At 55.2% G+C, this 10,474-nt stretch overlaps 3 protein-coding genes across 4 annotated transcripts; 2 read left to right on the forward strand and 1 right to left on the reverse strand.

Moving 5' to 3' along the window:
• Positions 1 to 71: 71 nt before the first annotated feature.
• cdyl (chromodomain protein, Y-like) lies at positions 72 to 4,601 on the forward strand. Of its 2 annotated transcripts, XM_085930348.1 has the most exons (7): positions 72 to 270; positions 469 to 1,189; positions 1,247 to 1,473; positions 1,560 to 1,732; positions 1,988 to 2,198; positions 2,266 to 2,409; positions 2,637 to 4,599. In XM_085930348.1, the coding sequence occupies exons 1-7, from the start codon at positions 247 to 249 to the stop codon at positions 2,940 to 2,942; spliced, it is 1,806 nt and encodes a 601-aa protein (XP_085786474.1). In that variant the 5' UTR covers positions 72 to 246; the 3' UTR covers positions 2,943 to 4,599. The 2 variants fall into 2 exon arrangements, with proteins under 2 accessions (XP_085786474.1, XP_085786473.1); XM_085930347.1 differs by having other exon boundaries at positions 469 to 1,473; positions 2,637 to 4,601.
• Positions 3,948 to 6,072, reverse strand: rpp40 (ribonuclease P/MRP 40 subunit). The gene is made up of 8 exons (XM_085930350.1): positions 5,568 to 6,072; positions 5,232 to 5,361; positions 5,087 to 5,155; positions 4,931 to 5,017; positions 4,731 to 4,853; positions 4,440 to 4,614; positions 4,257 to 4,376; positions 3,948 to 4,182 (listed from the first exon to the last, which is right to left on the reverse strand). Exons 1-8 carry the CDS (start codon positions 5,664 to 5,666, stop codon positions 4,029 to 4,031), a joined length of 957 nt encoding a protein of 318 aa, XP_085786476.1. The 5' UTR covers positions 5,667 to 6,072; the 3' UTR covers positions 3,948 to 4,028.
• riok1 (RIO kinase 1 (yeast)) lies at positions 5,900 to 9,964 on the forward strand. The gene is made up of 17 exons (XM_085930349.1): positions 5,900 to 6,137; positions 6,273 to 6,441; positions 6,521 to 6,602; positions 6,672 to 6,741; positions 6,894 to 6,936; positions 7,013 to 7,105; positions 7,169 to 7,281; positions 7,361 to 7,441; positions 7,528 to 7,614; positions 7,690 to 7,827; positions 7,897 to 8,000; positions 8,060 to 8,166; positions 8,239 to 8,304; positions 8,361 to 8,477; positions 8,560 to 8,613; positions 8,810 to 8,938; positions 8,996 to 9,964. The coding sequence occupies exons 1-17, from the start codon at positions 6,079 to 6,081 to the stop codon at positions 9,098 to 9,100; spliced, it is 1,617 nt and encodes a 538-aa protein (XP_085786475.1). The 5' UTR covers positions 5,900 to 6,078; the 3' UTR covers positions 9,101 to 9,964.
• The last annotated feature ends 510 nt before the right edge of the window (positions 9,965 to 10,474 follow it).

Raw genomic sequence — 10,474 nt, forward strand, 5'->3', positions numbered from 1 at the left:
TAAAAGCGTTTTCCTTTCCGCTATGACGTTAGTGTATTATTGTGAAAGTGGGCCGGTCTGCCTGGAGTGGACGCTTCCTGAAAGGCAACGGCAAAGCCAAGCGGCGCGTCTAACGTGATTCGCTAGCCGAGTACTCCACCAAAAGTGGTCGTCTCCCCGATTAGGAGGTCCAACCGAACGGAACCACCGGCCACTCTTCATGCTGGCGACCCGCTGACGACTTGTGGGCTCTCGTGCGCCGTCTCCATGGCAACGGAAGAATTATACGAGGTGACGGACGCTAACATGCTAACGCGAGCTAACTTGTAACACGGCTAACTTGGATCAAAGTTGAAGAATGGCCGCGGGGTGACGTCGTGTCCACCAAATGTCGTCAAATGTGGTTAAGGCACAAGCTGTGAGCCACGTGTAACCTGATTTGAGAAGAACACGAATGAGATGAACAAATGGGCTTCGTGCTGTCCATAGGTGGAGCGGATCGTGGATAAGCGGAAGAACCGGAAGGGGCGGATGGAGTACCTGGTGCGCTGGCGAGGCTACGGCTGCGAAGGCGACACATGGGAGCCCGAGAGTCACTTGGCTACCTGCATGCCCTACGTACACGACTTCAACCAGCACTACGCCCAACGCCACCGAGATCCCACCTTGCTGCGCTCCACCCGCAGGTACCTGTGCATCGCTACCCGCGACAACCCCTGCGGCCCGCCCGCCCACGTCGGGCGACTCCCCTCCGTCGCCTGCCCGGATCCCGGCTCAGACCCTCAGCCCGCCCCGGCTCACCTGTACGCCTCCCCCGGCGGACTCAAGGACCTCGCGCACGCATCACCGGGTGCTATGCCGCCCCCGCCGATGCCGGCACCCTTGATGTCGGCGCCCCCGATGCCGACGTCCTCGGTGGGCCCCGCTCGCCGCAGCTTGGACTTGTCTAAGAGCGGGATAAAGATCCTGGTGCCCAAAAGCCCCATGAACAGCCCAATGGATGCTGAGGAGTCACCCAGCGAGGGGGCGCCCAGCGAGGCCATCCACAACGCGGATGCCGGCGCCCGCGACGCCCACGATGTGCCCCCCGAGGTGGCCGTGGAGCAGCCGACCAGCGTGCGGCTAGGCCTGGGGGAGCTGCGCGCCCGTATGGGGATCAGGTCGCGGAGCCACAACGACCCGCCCGTGACGCGACCCCTCAACGGAACAGGTAAGAAGAAACGACCGAACGAGGGCGTGCCAACTGACCGACTCTGCATCCGCTTAGGCGCTGCCGAGGATGCGGGCGCAACGTCGGCCGTTACCGTTACAATGGGCGTCCCGGCCAAGCGGCGTCTAGAGGAGCGTGCCGCCTTTGACAAACGTCTGCGCTTTAGCGTGCGCCGGACGGAGAGCGCCTACCGCTACCGCGACATCGTGGTCAAGAAACAAGATGGCTTCACGCACATCATGCTGTCCACCAAGAGCTCGGAGAACAATGCGCTCAACCCCGAGGTGCACAGATCGCCGGGGGGGGGGGGCTTTGGTTCTCTTTGATCTAATCCCAACACGCTGGGCGCGCCCCCTTGCCTCCTCCGCAGGTGATGAAGGAGATCCAGAGCGCAATGGCGACGGCGGCGTCCGACGATAGCAAGCTGGTATTGCTGGGAGCCGTGGGCGGCGTCTTCTGCAGCGGCCTGGACTTGCGCGACCTGGTCAGACGCCTCACGGACGACAGGAAGAAGGAGAGCGTCAAGATGGCCGAAACCATCAGGTAAGCGCTCGCCTCGCCTTTGCGGGGATTCAGTGGAGTCGATGCAATATTAGCAGCAAACGGGCTGAGAGCACCATCAGCTCAGTGAAAAGTGGAAATGCTTTTGAGCCCATCTTCAAAAACAAACATAGCTTCTCAGTTGGATGCCTCCCACCAGCTGCTTTCTGACTGTCTGAGCAAAGCGGCAACGGTCGACTCCCTTCAAATGTAAACGCCGGCCGAGTGACGCCAGCGCATTGCGCTTCCCTCCCTCAGGACGTTCGTCAACACCTTCATCCAGTTCCGCAAGCCCATCGTGGCCGCCGTCAACGGGCCGGCGCTGGGCCTGGGCGCCGCCATCTTACCGCTATGCGATGTGGTGTGGGCCAATGACAAGGCCTGGTTCCAGACGCCCTACGCCTCTTACGGCCAGACGCCAGACGCCTGCTCCTCTTTCACCCTCCCCTGCATCATGGGCCCCCCCTCGGTCGGTCCACCGCCCGGCGCTGAGTTGACACGAGCCGCGTCTGATGCACTAACCCTTTTGCTGGCAGGCCAACGAGCTGCTCTTGAGCGGCAGGAAGTTGACGGCGCAGGAGGCTTGTTCCAAAGGTTTGGTCTCGCAGGTTCTCTGGCCGGGAACCTTCACACAGGAAGTCACGCTGCGCATCAAAGAACTGGTCGCCGTCGACTCGCTCGTGAGTCTTGTTCGGTATTACTCGGTAGAATTGACCATACCGCAAGTATGGGATAGCGCCGGCCCTAGAAACTTGACGACGTGAATTTGCACAGTCGCTTCTTTCTTCAGTGGTCAGTTTGTGAGACACGGAAAGCGAGGCGAGCCCGATTACAATTGACGTGACTGTTGGCTCAATAACGTGCACGCGCGCCCCTGCAGGATTTGAAGTGTCTTGTGCCGCCGCAGGTCTTGCGGGAGTCCAAAGCCTTGATGAGGAACTCCAGCCGAAGTTCTCTGGAGCAAACCAACGAGCGCGAGTGCGAAGCCTTAAAGAGAATTTGGGGCTCGTCGCAAGGAACCGACGCAATCTTGCAGCACCTGCACCGAGCTAGCGATGGGTCCGGCAACACCGACGCGTCGGCAGCGAAGACCGTGTCGGTGCGTGTAAGTCACGTGAGCGAAACAGCGGCGGTATCGCCTGGCAAGGAAGCGCGCCAAAGCTCTGTTAAAGGAAGCCGCTCAACGGGATGGATCTGCCAAAACAATATCTGATCTTTTCCTCAAAGTTATCAAGAATTATGGAGTCAGATACTGGGACATTTCAGAGACTGGACCGCGTTGTCTTCCGGGTTAGAGCAACGCTGGCGTCTGGATTGTTGACTGCCGCTTCTGTCAGCTGTGTGCCGCCATGACACACTGGGGCTTTGCCGTTTGTGCAGGATGGAGCGACATCCCTACTCGGTCCACTGCTGCTTCCATGCATTTTACCGCTCACCAACTTCTAGCTAAGCAGCTACTAGCCGCCTTTAGCATTTGATCTGGATTATTCCCTGCTGCTGTCAGGTCTCATCTCTTCCATGTCTATCACTTCTGCTACTCCGGGCTCCTACTATCAACTTCTCGCCCGTCTGTCTCCCCGCTGCTGCTGCCACAGCTGCCAGCTGGGATCCTTGGCAGTCGTCCTTCCACCCTCATGTTAGCTCGGTTGTCAAGACCTCCTACACATCACTCCTATTCTCTTCAAGATACTCCTCCTCACCTTTTAAACCCTTCTGGCTCCCCCTTACCGTCCCCTCCGATCTTCCACTACTTCACGTCTGACAGTCCCAAAATCCAAACTCAAATCCTTCGGTGACAGAGCCTTCTCCTGCACAGCACCCCGATTCTGGAACTCTTTCCCTCACTCCCCATATTTAAGTCCCGTCTAAAAACGTCCCTCTTTTCTCAAGCCTATGACCTCCCCTACCCATAACTGGTGTCTTCTTCTTAACTTTATCCCATTATCTATGCGTCTTTGGGTTTTTGAAAAGCGTTATACAAATTTAATGAATTATTATGATTACAATCAAAAGAGCCATTACACTGCACTCCAGCCTCATCTGTGCCGTGTGAGCGGGTGTTTTCAATGGCTGGAGAAATTGTGTCCAAGAAGGCTCAATTTTAAAACTTCCAAGGTTTGACTTAAGTCTCTTAGCTCCTTTCCGTGCCGCACCCTTGCGGACAACACGTTTGTATTTTTTCTACATTGCCAAGTAAAACAGAAAAGGAGTCTTGTGGTAAATGGTGTTTCGCTTTTATGTGGCTATGGCGGCGCCCCCTGCGGTTGGATGTTGCATTTCAGTGTTTGCAGGCATGCGGTCAGGAGGCAGGGGTGGCCACGTACAGGGAGTAGGTGCGGTCAGAGAAGAGCATCAGCGTGAAGAAGTGGCGCTCGTGAACGTGCAGATTGTCCAAAAAGCCGTGAACTGTAACGGCCACCCAGCCTGGCGACTGCGCCTCCTCCAGGAAATGGCTGCAACACAAACCAGCTATTCATTGGCGGCCCGCGTGGCCGGCCGGCCGGCCGGGCGAGCTTCGCGAGCTTACCTGAGCTGCTGGATCAGCGTCATGATGTTTTCAGGAAGCAGCAGACCACGCGCGGCGAGAAGAAACGAGCTCTGAGAGGAGTTGCTGGACGGACGAGGACACGCCGAGGGCAACGGGAAGCTGTGGCGACGACAAAGGGCCAGTCAGTGGACAAATCGGCGGGTTTCGATCTCGCTTCCTCACCGGCAGTCCGGGTCAACTTGGACGGCCCCGAGCCACTCCAGAAGGTCGAAGGGGTCGTGCGAGCGCAGGTCGCAAGCAGGCGGCACTGGGTGGCTCACGAGGTGACCGCTGACCTCGGGCGTGTGCCGCGACCACTTGTATCTCGACAGCAGCGGCTGCAGCCCGCCTGTGTCCCCTGCGAGCGCAACACGGTGGTGGCGGCATTTAATTCACTTAAACGTGGGCCGGCCATCGGACTGCCAAATCTCGAATGAGAAGGGAACTCCCTCTCAGAACCATTCATCAAGTCACCTGAAGTGGGCGCCAGCAGGAAGTCCATCTTTAACGGAAGTCGTGAGGTCAGACCGCTGAGGAGACGCTGGTAGCCCGGGCTGCCGGGAGCCATGTTGCTGTCACTCAAATCCACATTGACCACTAGAGACAGAGTTAGGTTGGACATATGCCGACGAAGTACGGAGCATCGCCGCTGACGTCAAAGCGGCGCTTCCCACCGTATCGGCGGCACTTTGGTTTGCACGCTTTGCCTTGGACTCCCAACAGCTCGTAAGAGTCTTTGTCCAGCGACAGACACAGATGTCCTGCACGCAAGCACACGTCGGCCATGTTGAGAGAAAAGTATAGTGGCGGCACATGCTGACGTCTCTTACCATCTGCTTTGAGAAAGGCGCAGTTGTCTTCGTCGATGCGAGTCTTGTAGGACAGGCCGCACACGCTTCCTGAAGCACGCGCACGTCTGGTTAGTCAGTTGACATGCAAGTCTACTGGGACAGGGGCGACGACCCGAGTACGTACTGCGGCTCAAGCATTCCTTCACAAGTTCATAGAGCGGAAGTTTCTGGATCAGGTAGAAACTTTGGAAACTTCTTAAAGTTGCATCCAACTCAGAAGGAGCGTGGCCACAATCTGGGAGCAGCACACTTGCCTGCACAAAGACCAAACATTTAATTGACACTGTAACGCTGCTATTTCAACATCCATATTTGACATGATTTGTCATTTATCGTGACGTCACCTATTGTTTTTGACTTCGTGACGGACGGGAAATAGGCGCAAAAAAAAAAAAACGAGCGGGGAATTTAACTCCTATCTGGCGGATCGTGTGCACGTGGGTTAGCGTGAGCGTCTGACCTTGTAGTTAAAAGGTAACTGCTCCAGGTGCGCTTTAAGTCTGTTGTTTGGGTGCAGCAGAGAAGACGTTTCACACTTAAGGATGGTTTTGCTGCTCATCTTCGCTCCAACCACCTTTGGGGTACAAACGTGAAACAAGCCACCCGGAAGCCAAGCAGGACACTACTTCCGGTTGCTCCTCTTCCTCCTTGTGTGTTTGTGTGTTGTTGTTGTCAGTAGTGGCTGATGTCATCCGTTTTATTTGCTGTATTTTTCTGCATTTTTCTTTGGGCTCAACGAGACATTTGAAATGCTGAAAAAAAATAAAGCTCCTGTCCAACAGGGGGCGATGTATGTTGCGCTGAATGACGACGTTGACATCTTCCTCGCGGGTCATGGTCACGTGTCCACGGTCCAGACCCGGAAGTCGCTTCAGCACGCTGTTGCTGTGATCACGACCCACCGCCACACTAAATATTCACACCGAGTTGACTAAACTGATCTTTGGCATTAGTTTGACGTTAGTGACGTCATGGCGTTGGTGGTCGACTCTGTACCTGGACAGTTTGATGATGTGGAGGACGAGGACGGGTAAGTGCGCGTAGTTTATGTTCACGCGTAGCCTTGATAACCGCGTTTGACGTCACGCTTAGGACTTAGACTTTTGTGTGACAGTCCTGTTTTTAAAATAATAATCGTGTGTTGTTTATTTTGTTTCGGCCGCAGCCAATCCCGAGCGTCGGACGTCCCAAGTGATATCAAGCGAGCTGGCTTGCAGCAGTACAGCGAGGATGATGACGACGATGACGAAGATGCTGATGAAGATGACGAGTGGGCGTGGGCCGCCGCTGGAGGCGATCTAACCAAACGATTTAACCGCAGTGCCGTTGCTCAGGTGAGACGATTTACAGCTACCATGATGGATGGTGATGATTGACAGCTGGCTGTCATGCCGTTCTGGTTTTGTTTTCCAGGCTAACAAACAGAATTTGCCCAATCACACGCATCTTACCACGGACAGGTCGCTCAGGAGGTTTGAGCACAAGATAAACCTGGGTAGCTCGCACGCTCACACCCGCCCACACAAAACATGGCACCTTTCCTCACCCGCTTGTTGGTTTGCAGATAAGCTCAACTTGGCTGACTCTGTCATGAACAAAGTGACGACAAAGCAGAAGCAGAAGGACGCCGACACGTACGTCAGCGCTCCGAAAAGCGTCTTTGCGGAGACTGGGCGGCGATCGCGTCAACAACCGCGTCAGCCATCCTTCTTTATCGGCTAGCCCGCAATCACAATGTGGCGACATTTGCTAAAATGACGGAGGTGGTTTTTGCTCTCACCCTCAGGTACCGCCTGAAGGACAAATCGGACCGGGCCACCGTGGAACAGGTGCCGATTAACGTGATGGAAATGCTTTGATTGTGAAGAGGCCACGTGCTTTGTGCCTCACTCGAGTGCGGTGCAGGTTTTAGATCCTCGGACGCGAATGATTCTCTTCAAGATGTTGACTCGTGGGATCATCTCGGAAATCAATGGCTGCATCAGCACGGGGAAAGAGGTGAGCACGCTTTGACGTCCTTCTGCCACGCTCCGCCTCTCCTTAATCCGCCCATCCCGTCAGGCCAACGTCTACCACGCCACCACGACCGGCGGAGACGGCCGAGCCATCAAAATCTACAAGACGTCCGTCCTGCACTTCAGGGACCGAGACAAATACGTCAGCGGCGAGTTCAGGTCGCGCAATTGCCTCTCTCTGCTCTGTCCCGACTCAAAGTCGGTCGGCCGCGGGGGCTAAAGCCTTTTTGGCCTACAGGTTCCGTCACGGTTACTGCAAAGGCAACCCCAGGAAGATGGTGCGAACCTGGGCCGAGAAGGAGATGAGAAACCTGATCAGGTCCCGGCTTTTCCGCAAGCCCCCCCCCCCCCCCCCCCCTCCCAAAAACTGGGGCACTCACACTCAAACTTCCCCGACGCTCTCAGGTTGCAGACGGCCGGCATTCCCAGTCCGGAACCACTGCTGCTGCGGAGCCACGTGCTGCTCATGACCTTCATCGGCAAAGACGACACGTGAGGCCCGCCGGCGAGCTCTGCGCCGGCCAGCGCCGGCCGGCCGTCTCACATCTGTCTGCCCCGCTTGAGTAGGCCCGCCCCGCTGCTGAAGAATGCCGTCCTGTCTCAGTCCAAGGCCCGCGAGCTCTACCTGCAGGTGGTCCACGACATGAGGAACATGTTCCAGCGGGCCAGGCTGGTTCACGCCGACCTCAGCGAGTTCAACATGCTGTAAGCGTCGCGGTGAGCCGCTTTGCGGTGGCGGCAGCCCACCTCAATTTCTGCCCCGTCCGGTTTCAGATATCACCGCGGCGGCGTTTACATCATCGACGTGTCGCAGTCGGTGGAACACGACCACCCGCGCGCGCTCGACTTCCTCCGCAAAGACTGCGGTAACGTCAACGGTGAGTGGACATTTTGAGAGGCCCCCTCGGCAGAGAGTTGAGCACTTTTTCGCTTTCAGATTTTTTCGGCAAGCGCGGCGTGGCGGTGATGACCACGCGAGAGCTTTTTGACTTCATCACTGACCTGTCCATAACCTGCGACAACGTGGACCAGTACCTGGAGAAGGTGCGTAAGCGGCACGCGACGAGCGTGACCTCTGACTTTTACCCACCTGACCACGTATGCTGGCCGGCACAGATGATGGTTGTCGCGGCCCAGCGGACGGCGGAAGAGCGATCGGATGCCGACCAAGTGGACGAGGAGGTGAGTGACGGAGAGCGGCCGCTTTTGTCCGCGTCTCTGACCGGGTGTCCAATCAGGTGTTCAAGAAGGCCTACATCCCACGAACGCTCACTGAGGTCAGCCACTACGAGCGAGACTTCGACATGCTCAGGACGGGGGAGGAGGACACCACCGCCGGCCAGTGCAACGACAACGTGAGTAGAGCGGCGGCGCTTTGCTCGCAGGAAAAGCGGAGCTCGGCGAATCACCGTCCTCTCCTTGCTCTCGGTTCTTCAGGTTCTCTATCAGACGCTGACGGGACTGAAGAAGGATCTTTCTGGTGTTCAGATGGTAGGATGGCGTCACACTGGCTTGAGGCTTTGCATCGCCCAAAACCCCGTTGACTTTCTTTCGCCACAATCTGTACTGACAAGCTGCGGCTAGGGTTGGAGAGAAAAAAAAAAAAAAAAAAGTTGCATGTTCAAAATCATCACGTGAGACGTGTGCATCCGCCCCGTTCAATTTGAGCGCAATTCTCCGACTTCAGGTTCCGGCTCTGCTGGAGGACGACAGCTTGTCCTCGTCTGAGGGGGAGCAAGAGGAGGTTGATCAAGATGAGGCGGACAAGGTCGCTCGGACACCACCCGGCGACAATGCTGAGCCCCTGGACAAAAAGGTACTTGTTTGCCACGCCCGGTGCTGGGAAAGGACCAACATGGGCTTTTTGTTACAGGAGAAGAAGAAGCTGGTGAAAGAAGCTCAGAGAGAAAAGAGGAAGTCCAAAGTACCAAAACACGTCAAGAAGAGGAAGGAGAAAGTCGCTAAGACCAAGAAGTGAAGATGAGTGTCAGAGCTGGCCCTCGGCGGCCTCATTCCTTCGCTCCTTCATTCAATAAATCTCCACGAACTCAGTGAACGCGTACCGTCTCCTCTTTGGATCTTCTGATGCAGCACTGCGTGCGTGCGTCAACCCAAACTGGGACTTTTAATATGCGCACGGACACAACAAAGGGTTCTGATTGGTGGCCAACGGTGAAGGTCACGTCCATGCGTGCTGAGCTGCTACAGGCGTTAACGCTTGTGAAGGCGTTGCAGGGTGCGCACGTTGGGCTGCTGACGTCTACAATCACGTGGAGATTGACAGCTGGAAGGTCGCCGCCTCCGCCATCATCGTCCGGGAAGCCGGAGGCGTCGTCAAGGATATCGACGGTGCGTGTCGTGTCGCCTGAGTGTCAGCCTGGCCTTCACGTGCGTGTGTCCTTCTCCTCAGGCTCCCACTTCGACATGATGTCACGCCGAGTCATCTCAGCCAGCTCGTCGGCCGATCGGCTCGTGCGAACGATTTGAGCCTTTCCCTGTTGCCGTGACGACGACGAGCCGAGCTAATAACGCACTCATCGCCACGGCAGCCTGTTGACCAATCGGAGCTGCTTGATCCAAGATAGGTTGAGGTGGAAAAAGAAATCACTTTGTTTGCACTTTGATGTTTTAAAACTAAAAATGGTGTTCTGAAAATTGAAAGAACCTTTTTGCATCCATTATCAGTTCAGTAACATGCATCCAGACGTCATTGATGAATACATTCATCTTGTATTTAAAAATGTTTTAGTTTTTTCCCAAAATGTCCACTTGTTCCTGCAATGAAGCTAACCCTTAATTGTATTGATCCATAACGCCTACCACATTGTGATCAAATGAGCCAATAAAACTCTTGAGAATGTTGACGTTTGTTACTAGCATTTCTCGATCTGTAGCCGAAGCGGTTCCCCGGTGTGACCAGCAGAGGGCAGTGGCAACACTTACACTGATTCGTTGGCAAAAGTCTCACCCGGCCGTGAACAGGAAGTTGCATCACTGGCTTGTCTCGTTCGTGAACGGAAAATACGTCACTGACTCGTAAAATCCCTCCTCTATCAATCGCTCGCTGCTGATTGGTCGTTTGCGAAGATTCACGAGTGAGTGACAGATAGTGATGTGCATTCCAGTTCTCTTAAGTAAACTGAATCTTTAGAATCGGTTCAATCAAAAGATTTGTTCAAAAAAAAATCGTTTGCTACAGTTTCTTATTTATTCATTCATTTATTTGATTTTTACCTGGTGTAGTGTACGTATTAAGGTGTCCACGAGGTGTACCTAATAACAGGCCACTTCATTAGGGAAAAATCATGGTCAGCTTCAATGTGCATTACCGACACCTACTGGTTGAAGTCAT

Source organism: Syngnathus leptorhynchus, chromosome 14 (genome assembly GCF_054491065.1).
Source record: "Syngnathus leptorhynchus isolate UIUO chromosome 14, UIUO_Slep, whole genome shotgun sequence".
NCBI classification, from domain to species: Eukaryota; Metazoa; Chordata; class Actinopteri; order Syngnathiformes; family Syngnathidae; genus Syngnathus; species Syngnathus leptorhynchus.

Coding starts and splice junctions, on each gene's coding strand:
- riok1 (XM_085930349.1), top strand. CDS start 6,079: ATGGCGTTGGTGGTCGACTCTGTACCTGGACAGTTTGATGATGTGGAG. Junction 7,442..7,527: donor GAGATGAGAAACCTGATCAG/GTCCCGGCTTTT, acceptor CGACGCTCTCAG/GTTGCAGACGGCCGGCATTC. Junction 7,615..7,689: donor TTCATCGGCAAAGACGACAC/GTGAGGCCCGCC, acceptor CCGCTTGAGTAG/GCCCGCCCCGCTGCTGAAGA.
- rpp40 (XM_085930350.1), bottom strand. CDS start 5,666: ATGAGCAGCAAAACCATCCTTAAGTGTGAAACGTCTTCTCTGCTGCAC. Junction 5,362..5,567: donor AGTTACCTTTTAACTACAAG/GTCAGACGCTCA, acceptor GTCTTTGTGCAG/GCAAGTGTGCTGCTCCCAGA. Junction 4,854..4,930: donor ACCAAAGTGCCGCCGATACG/GTGGGAAGCGCC, acceptor CTCTGTCTCTAG/TGGTCAATGTGGATTTGAGT.
- cdyl (XM_085930347.1), top strand. CDS start 247: ATGGCAACGGAAGAATTATACGAG. Junction 1,474..1,559: donor ACAATGCGCTCAACCCCGAG/GTGCACAGATCG, acceptor CCTCCTCCGCAG/GTGATGAAGGAGATCCAGAG. Junction 2,199..2,265: donor GCATCATGGGCCCCCCCTCG/GTCGGTCCACCG, acceptor TTTTGCTGGCAG/GCCAACGAGCTGCTCTTGAG.